This window comes from Carassius gibelio, chromosome B2 (assembly GCF_023724105.1).
Source record: "Carassius gibelio isolate Cgi1373 ecotype wild population from Czech Republic chromosome B2, carGib1.2-hapl.c, whole genome shotgun sequence".
Lineage (NCBI taxonomy): Eukaryota > Metazoa > Chordata > Actinopteri > Cypriniformes > Cyprinidae > Carassius > Carassius gibelio.
Window position 1 is genome coordinate 31,129,598 of NC_068397.1, and position 17,500 is coordinate 31,147,097.

At 35.0% G+C, this 17,500-nt stretch overlaps 2 protein-coding genes and 1 pseudogene across 2 annotated transcripts in view; all 3 read right to left on the reverse strand.

The window, feature by feature from the left end:
- The window catches only part of LOC127950994 (nectin-4-like), a 16,784-nt pseudogene extending 9,293 nt beyond the window's left edge, over positions 1-7,491 (reverse strand).
- A 329-nt stretch (positions 7,492-7,820) lies between these two features.
- LOC127950662 (high affinity immunoglobulin epsilon receptor subunit gamma) lies at positions 7,821-14,360 on the reverse strand. Its single transcript, XM_052547817.1, has 6 exons — positions 14,356-14,360; positions 11,649-11,710; positions 9,985-10,076; positions 9,184-9,216; positions 8,233-8,256; positions 7,821-8,155 (listed from the first exon to the last, which is right to left on the reverse strand). Exons 1-6 carry the CDS (start codon positions 14,358-14,360, stop codon positions 8,087-8,089), a joined length of 285 nt encoding a protein of 94 aa, XP_052403777.1. The 3' UTR covers positions 7,821-8,086.
- An 878-nt stretch (positions 14,361-15,238) lies between these two features.
- LOC127950823 (nicastrin) overlaps positions 15,239-17,500 on the reverse strand; it is an 8,420-nt gene continuing 6,158 nt past the window's right edge. Inside the window, exons 16-17 of the mRNA XM_052548140.1 lie at positions 16,567-16,776; positions 15,239-15,871 (exon numbers count right to left, since the gene is read on the reverse strand). Of these exons, the coding sequence (XP_052404100.1) occupies positions 15,749-15,871; positions 16,567-16,776 (333 nt within the window). The 3' untranslated portion in view covers positions 15,239-15,748. The remainder of the gene's footprint in view (positions 15,872-16,566; positions 16,777-17,500) is intronic.

Genomic DNA, 17,500 nt, shown 5'->3' on the forward strand with positions numbered 1-17,500 from the left:
GATTAATTAATTACACAAAAAATAACGCGTTAACTAAGATTAATTAATTACAGAAAAAAAAAATTCCCGCATTTTTAATAACTTATTTATGCACCGCGGAACGTTTCTCACTGGATGCGTTTCGGCGGGACCGATTATACTGAAGCACCAACTAGCGTTCGCATATCACAGCAGCACATCGAGCCTCAAGTATCACCTCAACGCAAAACATATAGCAGCTAGCGTGGACTTTACACTTTATGTTGAACTATGTATTATTTTGTTGGTGCAACAGTTTATGTTGAACTCTTTATTGTTTTGGCCAAGGTTATTGAGAGTTGGACTTAGTATGTTATGACCTCTGAAGCAACAGAGAGATGTTTTCTAATAGTCAGTGTTTCCAATGTTCTGGATGTAATTGACAGTATTGTGTTTTACTTAAAAAACACTTTACAGAAGGTTCCAGCACCTATAAGCTTCCTGAATTTCTGAAATGTACTATTTCTAAATTGTTTCTAAATATGCTATTGCTACACTTCATGGCAAAAATTGCACTGGTCGGCTAGACTTGGTTGAACAAAAATAAACAATATTTTGTTGCTTAAGCTTATGTATTCAATCATTATTCAATGGTATACTATAAATCCATGTGAAAAAAAATTACTTCTCACTGTTCTCAGGTCAAATATTTATATGCGATTAAAATGCGATTAATTTTGATTAATTAATTACAAAGCCTCTAATTAATTAGATTAATTTTTTTAATCGAGTCCCGGCCCTAACCCAAACATACTTATACATAACATTAACATTATCTACTAACACAAAATGTAAAAAAAAAAAAAAATAAATATGTCAATTATTAAAAAAATTTATGATAAAACTATTTATTAGTATATTTTTGATACTGAAATAACACGTCAACATTATTAGCTTGAAATAAAATAATGAACATTAATTGACATAAATAACATAAATATATATATTTGTTTAATTAACCTGATTTTAATTCACCTAGATCTCCCTCGAAAGCATTACTCCCTTTCATTTAGATTTACTGGATGTACAAAAATAACTTAAAATAAAAAATAAAAAAACTATATAGATGTGAAAAAAACTGATAAAAAAAAAATCAATACCAGATATAGATATAAAAATAATGCAAACTTTTAATTAAAATCTATAACGGTATTTCACTGATACAAAGATAACACGGTATCAGGGTTATTATCGTTAACTAAAACGGTTTAAAAAAAATTGCTAAAAAAAATATGTTACTTTAAAATAAAATTACAATTTCAATCTAAAAAAAAAAGCAGAAAACAGAAAAATAAACTTTAATTCTAAATAACAACAAACTATTATTATGTGTGTTATATACCGTATTTTCCGGACTATAAGTCACACTTTTTTTCATAGTTTGGCTGGTCCTGCTACTTATAGTCAGGTGCGACTTATTATCAAAATTAATTTGACATGAAACAAGAGAAATGAACTAAGAGAAAACATTACCGCTCTATGTTGCTCAGTTCTCCTGTAGTCTACACTGAAGACATATAGCGCCCTCTCGTGGCTGGAGACGGTAATGTTTTCTCTTGGTTCTTGGTTTGGACTTATTATCAAGATTAATTTGACATGAACCAAGAGAAAACATTACCGTCTCCAGCCGCCAGAGGGCGCTCTATACTGCTCAGTTCTCCTGTAGTCTACACTGAAGACATAGAGCGCCCTCTCGTGGCTGGAGACGGTAATGTTTTCTCTTGGTTAATTTCTCTTGGTTCTATATAAATGCGACTTATATGTTTTTTTCCTCATCATGACGTATTTTTGGACTGATGCGACTGAAAAATACGGTATGTATTATGCAGTGTCATGTGTTATTCTTGTGTGACGTCACACAGCTGCTCTATTCTCGTGTGATGTGTTTGAGGATGACTCACAGTGCACCTGGAGCTCGTTGCTGATTCTGTGCGGACCGTCGAGAGCCGGGTGCCACACCAGACAGTCCAGACGCCGCTTGTTCATGCTGCGCAGAGGATGAAGGGAAAACTGAGAGGTCACGACTCCATCCTCTCCGGTCCGGTTCTGAGACCGACCGGGAAGCTCCGTGTCCCAGGACAAGCGCGGCGGAGGATCTCCAACCGCACGACAGAAAGCAGCTGCGCGGAACGACTGGCCTTCCTCAAGAATCACCGGATCCAGAGACGAGATCGGCCGACCTAGAGGAGCAGGAACACAGATGGAGCACATACAACAACGGTACAGCAGATACACGGTTTAACAGACTGAACTCAAGGGGATCTTACTCCAGACAGTCAGGCTGATTTGTCTCTGGAAGCTCCCGGAGGGAAAGATGGAGATGTGGCAGGTGTACGTGGCCTGATCGGCCTTCTTCGTGTTCAGGATCAACAGCGTGGAGTCCACGGTCGGGTCGGAGCTCTCGAACTGAACACGGCTCAGAAAATCAGGAGACACTGAAATAAGAACATTACAGTGAAGAGACTGAGGAGTTATGGTTGATTCCTGGTGCTTCCTGTCTGGATCTCACACACAAACAGCTGTAAAGGGACTCCACTGAAACCAGATCGAATCCCTTGAGCTCTTATCTTTTCAGCAGAAGTCTGTTTCTGTCTCAATACTGAGAATCACCAGAAGATTTGGACAAAAGCTGCAGGTTCAGTCCGAATCCTCAACATTTACACACCTGCATGACCTTCCCAAACAAGCTGATTATAGTTCATTCAAACTCAGGAATAGCATAAAAAAAAAAACCTAATTCAATCTGAAAATATATATATATTTTTTTTTTTACATTTTATTTTAGTCAATTGTTTTCCAAATTTTCCATTTAGTTTAACTACATGTATTTAAAAAACAACCTAAAATGAATAATAATTATAATAATAATAAAAAAAAAATAATAAAATAAAATAAATAATATATGTGTGTGTGTGTGTGTGTGTGTGTGTGTACGAAATAAAATTCACAATTGAGAAAAATTATTTTAGCTTATTGTATTTTTCCATTTAAACTGCTTAACTTTATGTAGTACTAAAACTAAAATAAGTTAATAAAAACTATATAGACTTAAAAAAAATTAAAAAATGACAACAACAAAAAAAAACCCACAACAAAATGACTAAAACTTCAAAATGAAAAATAAAAGAATATAAAAAACATTACATTCTACTATGATGGCACCTAAAATAATACTAAAATAACACCTATTTCAAACAAATATATTCTTCAAAAAAAAAAAAAAAAAAATTATTTTAAATTTTTTTTACATTCCGATAATTTATTTTGCTTATTTCCATTCTGTGGAAAGCTTTACAGTGAAATCATTCTGAGTTTGGGTCTGTTCTTCACATTAAAGATCACAAGACTTCAGAAGACGTGGGATATTAAGTTATTAAGTTATATCACTTATATACACGCTACTGTTAAATCTTATACTGTTTTTCATTTTTCACTGCCATTGTGTGTAAAACCACAGCATGAGCTCCTTTGTGTGTCACAGTATGAAGAAAGAAAGTCAAACAGGTTTGAGCTGATATAAGAGTGAGTACATAATGACAGAATATTTAATATTTTGGGTGAATTAAAGCAATGCACTTCAACACAGATGGCAGATATGAGCTGGTTCAGGTAAAAGAGCTTATGAACACAATGCACTATTGATAATATCTGTCATGACAAATGTCTCTGTGTGACAGAGGCCTGTCAGAACACAATGCATGCGAGACCGTCTCGTTTAACAAATCTGCTGGAGGGAAATGATGCTTGGTCTGTTTGTGCTTCTCTGAATCAGAGGAGATTTCATGACAAGAGGCGGACACCAGTCTTATTTTAGTATCATTGAGGTACTGTTATAGTTAGTAATATTTACACTGAAAAATATATACTATTTTTTTTAAAAGTTAATAAACCACTTACCTTAAAAAAAATATATATATTTTTTTTTTAGCTACATTAAGAAAAACATTTTTAATAATAATAATAATATTATATATATAATTTTTTTTAACCTTTGTTTAAGGTAAGTGGTTTATTAACTTTTAAAAAAAATAGTATATATTTTTCAGTGTAAATATTACTAACTATAACAGTATATATATATAAAAAGTTAGTCAACTAAATTTCTTTATTAAAATGTAGCTAAAATAAATTGATAAATTGCAAACACTTACAATAAAAAAGTTAAAATAAGACAAACAAAAAAAGTTAACTTATTTCAGCTAACGTTTATTTAATTTCAAGCAAATAAATTTCAAGTGCTATTCTAGTCTCACTGATATATTATTATAGTTTTTATTTAGTGTGTTATTGTCCATTTTATTTTATTTATTCATTATTTTATTTATAAATTTCATTTATTTAATTTCAAGTAACAAAAATGATCAGTTTCATTGAAAAACTATTATAGAGTTTTCAGTTTTTCTGTTTTCATTTTTATTTGAGTTAAAGTTTTAGTAATTTTATTGATTGTTTCTGTCATTCCATTCTTTTATTAAATAAATTTATATAGTTTGCATTTTATTTCAATTAAAAGGTTATATTAAGTACCAATTTAACAGTTTTTATATATATTTAACTTTATTTCAGTCAACATTTATTTTATTTCAAGCAACAAAAATATTTGAAGTTTTTGTTTTGTGAACTATAATAACTCTGGAACACATGTCCATGTCTTTAAGATTGTTTGCATTGTGAAATCTGAGCCAGACATGTTCCTAACAGGTTTTGTGAGATCCACTTTACTAGTTAGTGTTAGTAAATGGTGCACACACACACGCACACGCACACACACACACACGCACGCGCACACACACACCTGTAGGTCCTTGAGTATAGTGTCCGATGATGATCTGTTCTCGTTCTCCTCCTGGTTTCTGTCTGGACCAGGTCACTTGCACCAAATATTCATTGGCCTCCACCCTAAAGCGACAGGGCAGCCGGGTCTGTGCATCAGAGAACGAGCGCAGGGCCAGAGACGGAGACGGCTCGATAAAATCACTGTGAACACAAACTGAGACATAAAGACACCGTGTCAACATCTGCAAACAGCACTGAATGGGTTAACTATTAGAGACGAGGTGAGGGCCGGGGACAGTTAATAATAAACCCATGCTATCATGATCCATCGCTCCTGACCTACAAACATGTCACAAAAACACAAGGACATTCCCATGCAGCACAACGAGAGAGTTACAGATCTGTGACCAATGCTACACGCAATTAATGAAATACATTCAATATCGTTAGTTGCTGACATGCAAGGTTTATATATTAATCCTAATATTCATCCTAAGCGAGAAACTCTGGACCAGACACCCGACGTTCAATAAAAACAAGACGACAGCAGAAGACAGTGAGACCTAGTGAGAGAATCCGTCTTGTAGTTCTGGTTATTATTTGTTCTCGTCTCAGCTGAGACTGAACACAAACACACTGACACGCCACACGCTTAAAATAACAATAACTTCACACACACACACACACATGCACGCATGCATGCAGGCACATACATACACTAAACACACACACACACTCGATTAGCTTTATTGTCATCACAAAAGCACATTTTGCATTGCCAAAGCATGATGCATAGGAAAAGAGAACATATGCAACAGTTTAATTTGAAACAATATAGCAATTAAAAAAAACATCTGAACAAGTATCATGTATGACGTACATATGACGTAAAGGTTATGTAACAAGATTATTTCTGTACTTATAAACTGATAAACTGAATTCAACAGTCTCTACACTCATGTTTGTTGGTTGGTTTGGTGCGAGTTAGTCGTAGATTCGCTGGACATTGGTTTCTTGGCTATAAATTTTGCAGATATATTTGCACATTCAGATTTTTCACCAAGAATGAAGGGGAGTTTTTCAGATGGGGAGCAATTATCAAATTGGGGAAACATTTAGTTTATTTTGGGATAGTAGTGGTTGCTGATGGTTTGGTATTTGGAGCATTCTGTGAGGAAGGGTCTCTCACACACACACACACACACACGCTGCGCGCGCACACACACACACACACCTGCACTTATTTTCTCAATGTCGGTCATAAATGAGTGAGTAATGGTTTTTGAATCTGGTTGAACTTTAACTACAGTGGAAAATGTTCTTAAAGAATGTCACTGTACCAGATCAATCACACACCCACACACACACACACACACACACACACACAATCCGGGCTAACATCTCAGTAGAACTCATATAATATTTTACACTATTTTACTTCACTAGATTACTTAAATGAGACGAAAAACCTACAAAGCTTCCTAAAAGGCAGCATGAAACCCACATTAAAAATAAAAAGTACATAAAGTTCAAACGTGTTGAGAAAGAAAGGAGTAAACTAGACGTATAGTGATTTAGAAACTAACCATTCATTACAAACATTGTCTTTCTTACCCATCAATCTGAAGAGGACCACACTGATGCAGGCCAGCACTTTCTTCATGTTGCTGGTTTGTTCTGTCAATATGTTATTCCTCAACACATCTCGTGTTCTCACTCGTTTCTTCTCTTAATCCATCTTAAATCGTTCTTAAACTCCAGCTTTTGTCAACATTTGAATGAATAAGAAAATCATGCAAAGTAAAACTGCAGTTCTGTCACAAAGCATGAACTGAATAGCTACAGAATAACCCCGAGGCTGATAAACTCATCATTAAACTCCGTCTGAAGAACTGAAGACAGCTCACGCGTTCAAACGCGCTCAGGTGAGCGTTCTCGCACCTGCGGGTTAGGCCCCGCCCACCACTTCCGCCTGCACACAAACACTCACTGACCTTTGATTTAAGCACTGAAATATAAACCTCTTCTTATTTATATACATATAGGTCTATGGTGGATTTATAGACATGCATAAAAAGATAAACTCTTCTGAAAGCATGGAGGTTTGAATTTGGAAGTAGTATTTGTTTTTTTGTTTTTTGGTGTTTTGTGATGCAGTTTGGAACAGGACAAACCAGTTCAGAATCAGGTGCAAATTCCTGACAGCTTGTGAACACGCCGACAAAAGACGTCAAAAAATGTCAAAACTCAAATCAAGAGAGGTATAGGCAGATTTGCATTATAGTAAAACACAATTATTATTATTATTATTATTATTGTAGTAGCTTAATTATTGATATCTTGACACTTTTTAAATTATATGTATAGCCTGCATGTTAATTGATTGTATTTTAGATATATTATGCTAATTTGATACGCATTTATGCAGTAGTTATTTTTGTTTTAGCGCCATCTGCTGAATACCAAATGATAAATAAATTGCTGATTATATATAAATGACTTTTACCAGCTGACAAATATGTTCTAAAAGCGTTTTGCAAGTTATAAAAACATTATTTATGTAAGTTCTCTGAACGTCCGTTTTTAAATGTTACACAAATGTGAGGGGAACGTTCCATTTAAGCATTTTCCAAATGTTACATTTGAACGTTCTCAACGTTCTGAAACTAATAGTAGCATATAAAAAATGTTTGATGAACGTCCAACTCAAAGTCTGTTCGTTAATAAATTTGAAAGAAGTTAACCAGAACGTCAGGCAAAGTTCTGAGCACGTTCCTCGTTAGCTAGTTGTTTTATTAAGTTTATTGATATACTTTTATAATGGTGTTTCTCATTTGGGTTTGACCGAGTTATACTTTATATTTACATTCCATTTATTAATTTAGCAGCATATTAACTAAAATAATATGATAAGAATACCAGTCTGCCAGGCAACATAACAACGCGCTGTTTTTTGTACCGTTAAAAAAAACCGGAAGTGAATGACGCCGGAAGTCGCGCCATTCTAAAATTGAAAACACACTCTGTCCAAGTTAAATATATAGTTTTATTATGTCGAAATTGAGAGCCTTACACTTGTTTTTTATACATCAACTGTGACATTTGTCTCAAAGCCACATGAAAACAATGATAATAGAGCAGAATGTCATGATCAACAAAGCTCTGCTACACTTTAAAAAATGATGGGTTGTTTCCAGCATTTTTTTGAGTGTAGTTTGCTTACTTGTAAACAAAGCAAAAGTACAGTTTTTAGGGCATGAGCACTGAAAGAGGCACGCAGTTTGAGAGTTTCTCAGGCCAGCGGCTTTTTCTTCTCCGGATGGAGAGTGTCGTAGGTGTCCACATCTTGCCGTCCCAGATCCTGAAGAAACACAGACTCATGAAATCACTGCAGAAGTCACTCACGCGTCACAAAAAAGCACAGTAACAGCACAATACCTCATAAATGTCCCCTTCTCGCTTCTGAAAAACACAAGAGGACAGTGAATGGGAGAAGTGACATTTCTCATTAGACTCTTGCTCAAGTCTGTGGTGTTTGTTCTTCAGCGTTAGCCAACACGATTCTGTTTTCACTTCCTCTTTTTACGCCTCTCTAATTCCTTCATTCTGTCTCTTAAATTAACTATGAGGGCATACTCACAGATGATGAGATTAATATGAAAAACAGTTACCAAACCTCAACAAAGCACGTTTATCTGACTTTTAATGTGTGTTTGTGGGTTGCGTTTATTTCTGAGGGCCTTACAAATAAAGTGAACGTTTTCAAATATATCTGTACTCTTATGTGTGTCTGTTTAATTATCTATAGGTCTACTTTAAGAATACATTTGTCATCTGAAAGTGCGCTAGATCCGACAGCACGTCCCATCCGGACATTGAGTTTGAGTCAATCAGTTGAAACTAGTTTTAAAGACAATATGGATCCTTATTTAGTTAATGTGTTCTGATAATGTTCTCTCAAAGTTAAGAATTGTTTAGTAATGTTAATAAAAAATTGCATTTAAAGTTTCCTGGTCTTTAAAATGTAATTTACACAGCATTCATGGAACATTTTAGTTGAATGTTCATCTAACGTTTTTTTGGAATGTTAAAGTTTTTTTTTTTTTTTTAATTCAAAAGTAACTTTCAAAAGTAAAAATTGAGTGAATTAAAGCTACTTTTATAATGTATAATAGCTATAAGTGTTACTATCATTTTTAAAACACAATGTTTTCTCGTCGGGTCAGTTATAGTATTTATAACTAGCTGTATGTAAAAATAATAGAACATCCCTTTATGATAATGAAGTAAATGTGTGTGTGTGCATGTCAACTGAATGATGAGAAACTGAGAAACAGAAATGTGGCAATAGAATTAGCAGAAATAAACCACAGCGACGGGTGAACCCACCTCTGAGAAAGCTTTATCTCCAGAGGAACGCATCTGAGAACAAACAAACAGAGAACATTACTTTCATGATCAGAGACACTGAGTTCAACATCAAAAACTAAATCTTTAAGTACACTGAAGGTATTTATTCTTGGAAACAAAGTTTTTTGTGATTTCTAACAAACTTAAAATAAGCATTGAACTGAAATGAGGATTTCAGTGTGTGATCTAGAATGCAGTATTTTTAGGGGTGTGGATCGTTGAGAACTGCACTGAGGAAGTACTTAAATCCTGATTCAATTACTACATTTAAATTGAATGTGTTCATGAAAACATGAACTAAATATTGATGCTTGAAGAAGACAGACAGATAGATAGATTCCCTTTTTACATTAAGTATTTATTTAAATTATAGGCTTTTATTTATTTAAATTTATATATATTAAATAAAATTGAACCACCTCAGTCATTTAGTAGATGTGTATAATTTTAAAAAGTCTATGAAAATAATAAATATTGCTTTAAGTTATCTGCGCTCCAAGGAACAACAAAATGCAAGGAAATCTTTTTTTTTTTAGGGGTGCTTCCAATTAAAGGGTTAATTTAGGACATGCCAAGTGTGAATTTTCTTGTTAAAACATGTTAATGAAAATGTTTTATTCTCTGTAAATCACATTCATGTATGAGTCAATAGATTCATGTATTAATGTTCTTTTAGTCATCATAAATGTCATTTAATCTAAAGAAATGGGTGAAAAATGACAATAAATGTCTTTATCATACAGTATATAAAGATGTGAGGTTGTAGAAATGAAGTTTCACCTTTAATCTGCAGTAAAGGACAGTCAACACAACGCCGTAAATAAACAGAATCCCATCCAGAACGTAACACACTGCTGGCTCCATCTGCGCAGCTAAGAAACAAGATATTACAGCTTCAACAAATATATATACATTTGTTGACTTATTTTAAAACTGAAAATTTCATATATTCTAGATTCATTACATGCAAAGTAAACCATTTCAAAAGTTTTTTTGTTTTCATTTTGATGAAAGTCAAAAATCCAGTATATCAAAATATTGGAATATTTACATTTGAGTTGTACCTTCGGTACAGTATACATTCTGGGTTTCTCTTGTTCATTGAAACCACAATAATAAGGAAGACTGTTGACTTGTCAATGGTTCAGAAGACAATCATGGACACCCTCCACAAAGAGAGTAAGTCACAGAAGCTCATTACTTCACAGAGTGCTGTATCAAAGCATATTAAATGCAAAGTTGACTGGAAGGAAGACACTGGGTAGGGAAACGTGCACAAGCAACAGGGATGATAGCAAGCTTGAGAATACGGTCAATCAAAGCAGATTCAAACACTTGAGAGAGCTTCACGAGGAGTGAACAGAAGCTGGAGTAAGTGCATTAAGAGTGACACGCTCAGACGTCTTCAGGAAAAGAGCTATCAAGCCACTTCTGAAACAAAAACAACATCGGAAGCATCTCACCTGAGCTAAGGAGAAAAACAACTGGACTGTAGCTCAGTCCTCCAAAGTCCTCTTTTCAGATGGAAGATAATTTAACATTTGATTTGTAAATAAAGGTCTGGAGGAAGACTGGAGAGGCGCAGAATCCAAGCAGCTTGAAGTCCAGAGTGACGTTTCTGAAGTCAGAGATGATTTAGGTGCGTGACGTCGGCTGCAGTTGCTCGATTGTGTTTCATCCAGTCACAAGTCAATGCAGCCGTCTATACCAGAGATTCAGGAGAACTATGCTTGCATCTGCTGACAAGCTTTATGGAGACACTGCTTTAATTTTCCAGCAGGACTTCAGCACCTGGCCACAGACCAAACCAAAACCTCATAACCAGTGATATTACTGTGCTTGATTGGCCAGCCAACATGCCTGAGCTGAAGCCTACAGAGAATCTATGGGACGTTTTCAAGAGAAAGATGAGGAAGAGTGGATCCGAGCTGAAGCTGAATAGTGTCTCAGCAGAGCTTTTCTTCACTGATGCTGAAGCGCCACCAGGTATTGAGTGTAGAAACCAACAAACTTTAAACAACTAAGCTTTTCTGTTTTGCAAATCCTTTTTTTTATCTTAGGAAATATTCATTATATATGAACACATATATTATTTTGAGATACTGGATTTTTGTCGTTCATGAGCTGCAAGCTCTAGTCATCAAAATTAAAACAAAAAAACTTTTGAAATATTTACCTTACGTGCAATGTATCTAGAAAATACGAAGTTTCACTTTTTCATGATATTACATTTTTTCTTTAGCTGCACCTCTATGTAATAGATTATACATATTTGTGTAATATAAATGTTTTAAGCAATGTGTTTAAATATTTAAAACAATTATCAATGTTTGACCTTTCCTAAACCAACTTTTACACTTTTCCGTTGAAGTGCTATAGGCGTATCAGTCAGGATTTCTTGAGTGATTGTGTGTTGCATGAGGTTTGATCCGATCTGATCTTACCAACTTGTCCAGCGTTGAGCAGGAGAATCAGACAGATGTCCAGCGACCGTATCTTTCGGTATCTTTAGAGGGAGAATCAAGAAGAGATGTGTGAAGAGGACAAGTGAGCCATGGCAGTGACTAAAGAGTCATTAAACAGGAAACTGTGGGCTGAGTGTCCGAAACACACACAATTTCACACCAGCGTCCTTTTTTCTATTTTTACTCATGCACACAACACTGAAAGCGGAGCACAAGTCCTTCCTGTTTTCAGAGAAGTGAGGAGCATTTCAGACAAATGACTGGAAAAGATCTGATGAGTTCAGCTGCCATCAGATGACGTCTAGTGTTTCCAAACAGATCCCCAACAGAAAGTGACGTTCTTCCTCAGGATGTCTGTCTAGTTTTACAGTAAACAAATATCTGAACATTTTTCAACCAGCTAGAAAACTAGAGAAGTGAAATTACAACAAAATCAAGTGGGCTTAAACTGAGAAAAATTAATTTCAGCCTTTTTTTCAGAAAGAGAAAAACACTTCTTATCCTCCATCAGTTTTAACTGTTTTGATGATTTAATGTTCTATTTAGTAGTAGCTTATAAGTGGTGACTATACAGTTTATTGTAACAGACAATGAACACTATAAACAGCAATAATTATATGATGCAATCACACTTGTAGCAATATTTGTTAGTTCTGTTATTGATTCAGGGTTAGCATCCTCTGAGGTCCTCTGAGGATCAGCATCATCTCTTCTCAGGTGTTCTGGATCCAGACAGGAGCTTGTGTAAATCCTGGTTACGCAAAATGCTGTTTTTGTAACATGGGAAATTTGGTTTTCAAAAGACAAGTTGGTGTCTATAACACCCAGATTTTTGACTGTAAAGGAAGCAACAGTACATCCGTCTAGTTGCAAAAAGTATTTTTAATTTTTATTTTGGTCCAATAAGTAATATCCAAATTTAATTGGAGAAAATTATTGGTCATCCAATCTTTTACATTTTTAACACACTCTGTTAGCTTAGATAATATAGAAGTTGAATCTGGTCTCTTTGAGATATATAGCTGAGTATCATCAGCATAACAGTGGAAACTAATCCCATAATTTCTAATAATATTACTAAGTGGCAACATTTATATTGAAAATAGAAGGGGACCTAGGACGGATCCTTGTGGCACTCCATATTTTACTGGTGTTAAATGAGATGACTCCCCATTTAAATAAACTAAATGATAGCGATCGGACAGGTAGGATCTAAACCATCTTAGAGCCTGCCCTTGAATACCTGTATAGTTTTGTAATCGATCTCTGAGTATGTCATGATCTATGGTGTCGAACGCAGCACTAAGATCAAGTAAGACTGAAATTCTTCATACAGATCATTTTTATGTGCAGGAAGGTGCTCAACTGAGCAGACAAAAGTACAGGTAACAGCTCTTTCAGTAGTTTAGTGGGTACAGGATCTAATAAACATGTTGTTTGTTTAGATACAGTGATAAGTTTATTTAGATCTTCCTGTCTTATAGTTGTAAAGCATTGCAATTTATCTTTGGGTGATGTTATCTATTTTATCAGTCATAACTATTAAACGTTGATGAAATATTTGAATCAGGTGGCATCTGGCAATTTGTTAATTTAGATACTGTGCTAAATAAAAACATATCTGTGTATATGTTCTGCCCTGGCAGTTTAGAGCCTGTTCTAAAAACTTTTTCTAAAAACTCCATTTGCGTTCAAGACTACGAGTTACTTTCTTGAGAGAGTGAGTGAGTGATTACTATTATACCATGACACAGTACGTTTTTCTCTAACCTTTTTCAATTTGATGGGGGCAACAGCTTCTAATGTATTAGAGAAAATAGTGCCCATGTTGTCAGTCATTTCGTCTAATTCATGTGTATTTTTGGGTACAAATAGCAGCTGAGATAGATCAGGCAGGTTATTTCCAAATCTTTCTTTGGTGGCTGGAACAATAGTTCTGCCCAGACGGTAACGTTGAGACATATAGTTAATATCAGTTATACGCAGCATGCACGATACAAGGAAATGGTCTGTAACATCATCACTATGAGGAACAAAATCTATATCAGTAAAATTGATTCCATGCGATATAATTAAATCTAGTGTATATAAATCAATGTGAATATTAAAATCTCCCATGATTAGTGCTTTATCAAGTGTAACCAGAAGGTCTGAGAGGAATTCTGTATACGGCCCTGGTGATGTATACACAGTAGCCAGAGCAAGAGATACATTAGATTTCTTTTGCATAACTGACAGTGTTACATTTAGCAGAAGTATTTCGAATGTGTTAAACCTGTATCCTGTTTTCTGGGTAACATTGAGAATATCATTATATATTGTTACAACACCTCCCCCATGACCAGTCTGACGGGGATCATGCTTATAACAGTAATTCGGTGGAGTAGACTCATTTAGACCAAAATTTCAGTCAAGCAGAGAACATCAAAACTGTTATCTGTGATCATTTCATTTACAATAACTGCTCTGATGTTCTGCTCATGTTTTGCTGTCTGGTGAAAATCACACTTAACAAATTTCCAGTTTCTCAGAGACATTGATAAATGAATCAGAGAAACACAATAAATATGTAGGATTATTGACCTGGCTGTAGAGGAAACAGCAGGAAAGCTCAGGAGGAGGAGTGTTGTGATGTGTGTACTTCAGATCCTCTCTGTCCTCTGCTGGTGAGGTTCATAACTCACACCTCATGCTAGACGACAAAATTAATACACGTTTGGCAATAACACACATAAAATGTCCATATTACATGAGAGATATCAGAAGATTACTCCACCAGCTTCAAATCCAAGCTGCAGTGAGGACATCAAATGCTGGATGTGTCTGAATCAAACTAAAGACAGGAAGAAGATGAAGTCTTATTGATAGACATTGGCTATAAAGACATTAACTGTTTATTAGCTTCTCTGTTGACAAGATGAAACTCAAGTAAACAGATGGAAAAAAATATATACTTATGCATGTATAAGTGAATTACAAAACACTTTCCAGAAATGTAAAAGAATAAAATGTTAACAAAACAACAATAATGAAATTGCTTTTGAAATATTTATATTATTTTACAATTTTAAATACAAATTAAAAACAAAACATTTATGTTTATATATAAATTCATAATTTAAATATATATACTGTTTATATATATATATATATATATATATATATATATATAAATGCAATACGTTTCAATAATATGGAGTGAATTAAGGTATACAGTGACACTTTTTGCCTTAGGGAAAATATACAAATTAACCTGAATTATCTCTAAATTCTGAATTATTATTTTAAAATATTAACTAAATATCTTAAAGATGATTTTACTGTACATTTGAAAAATCATTGAAATATTAGTTTTAAAAAATAAAATATAGTAAGATGTTAATAAGTGAAATATGTAATTATTTTTGGGCAAGGTATTGTTTCTATTAGACAGCTTTACCTGAATATCGTTTTTGTTTTCAGAATCTTTTTGATTGGATTTTAAGTTGGCGAGAATAATGTTTAATTTCAGTAATTATAACAACAACAAAAATGTCTTACTTCAAGCAGACAAAGCAAAAACACACACGAAAAGAAAGTCATGTTTATTCAGTTTCTCAGAGAAAAATAACGACGTCAATAATCAAGCAGCTTTCATTCACCTGGAGTTAATAAACAAAGGAACAGTTCATGTTAAGGTATTTAAAGCTCCATGTCTTCAGTGGAAACATGATGAGTGATTCGTCAGCTCAGTCACGACTGAACAGACACTGCTACATCCCAAATAAAAAGATTCACATGAGATTCAACTAAACCAGTATACTATTGCACATTCTCACTGCATTTATAACCTTACACACACATTAACATTCACTCACTCACTTATTCTCATCTTTAAACACTTAAAGTCAGCTTTTAGTTTTGTGCCCTTTCATGTCATGATAAAAAAAAAAACATCTGGAATTATATAAAAAGATGATTAAAAAATATGAACAACTTTCCAGGAGAGTCCAGAGCAGCTTTAAATAAAAGACTGGTGAACTGAAGTGTGTTTGTGTGCTGAAGGGAAATGAAGGAAAGTGCCTCTGGAGATCTGGCACTCAGTAGGCTGTTGTGGGCGTGTCATGGGCGGAGCTAAACAGAAGCTCCGCCTTCGAGCTGATGAAGTATGTCGCCAATAGAGACAGCAGCAGCACGGCCACGCCCACTCCCAGTGTTAACATCTACCAGAGACAAACAAGATCAGAGGGGAAAAAAAGAATATAGTTTTTTTTAATAAAGAATATAAATTATGTATATTATAAGTTTATTTATAAGACAATTCAATACAATAAATCTTAAATTATTAAAACTGTAATGCAGAGCATTTGAATATATTTGCATAAATAGATTTACTGTACTGATATTTTATTAGACATAATCAGGTCACATTTCACTTTTTTTTAATGACAAAAATAGGATATTTTGCATAAATAAAATAATGGATATTTTAATGTTAATTATGGTTTTGTAAATTATTACTATTTAAATGATGACAATTAAAGACATTAATCCTTAATAATGTAGTGCAAATCATTTGCATGTCAAGGAAAATGTTTTATTAGACATAATCAGGTCGCATTTCATATTTTGCATCAGAAAAATAATGCATATTTAGGTGCATTATGAGTTTTGTGCATCAAGACAAAATTTTCATGACAATTAAACATTTAGTCCAGAATTTTTAATATGGTAATGTGAAATTCTTGCATGTCAAGTTGTATTCACTGTACTGAGAATACGCAGGATACTTGCATTTCACCTCAAAATCAGAGGAGGAAAAATAAGAAAATATATTTGTATTAAGAAAACAACACCTATTTTATGTCCACTAAGATTTTTGTGCATTATGAATGTATTTCAATGTTTTTAGTTTCACCTCCAGTTCTCTGCTGGCCACCAGAAAGATGCGCGCTCGGATGCTCTTCCAGCGGGACTCGGTCCATGTGGAATAATCTCGAGAGCCGTACTCCAGAAGCTCGAAGGCAGGAGACACGGCTTCAGAGAGACGCACGGACGCTCGGACGCAGAGCGGCTCACTGCTGCTGTTCACCGACACCGGACCCGACACCCAGAAATATGAGAACAACTGAGAGAGAACAGACACAGAGCATCAGAGCAGGGCATTCTGGGAAACACAGACACAGAGCATCAGAGCAGGGCATTCTGGGAAACACAGACACAGAGCATCAGAGCAGGGCATTCTGGGAAACACAGACACAGAGCATCAGAGCAGGGCATTCTGGGAAACACAGACAGAGCATCAGAGCAGGGCATTCTGGGAAACACAGACAGAGCATCAGAGCAGGGCATTCTGGGAAACACAGACAGAGCATCAGAGCAGGGCATTCTGGGAAACACAGACAGAGCATCAGAGCAGGGCATTCTGGGAAACACAGACACAGAGCATCAGAGCAGGGCATTCTGGGAAACACAGACAAAGAGTGTCAGAGCAGGGCATTCTGGGAAACACAGACAGAGCATCAGAGCAGGGCATTCTGGGAAACACAGACAGAGCATCAGAGCAGGGCATTCTGGGAAACACAGACAAAGAGTGTCAGAGCAGGGCATTCTGGGAAACACAGACACAGAGCATCAAAGCAGGGCATTCTGGGAAACAAAGGTGAAATAACTATATACATGTACACACAAAAGAAAAAAATAAGATACTGCCTCTTTTGCTAATATCTTGGGGTCATGAAAAACAACCATCGACTATCGACTATCATCTGAAACCAAAACCAGGAGCCAGCGGTGAACACACTGTCCTCAAGGCAAGAGTGTGTCATCAGAACCAGTGTGAGTCCGTGTTT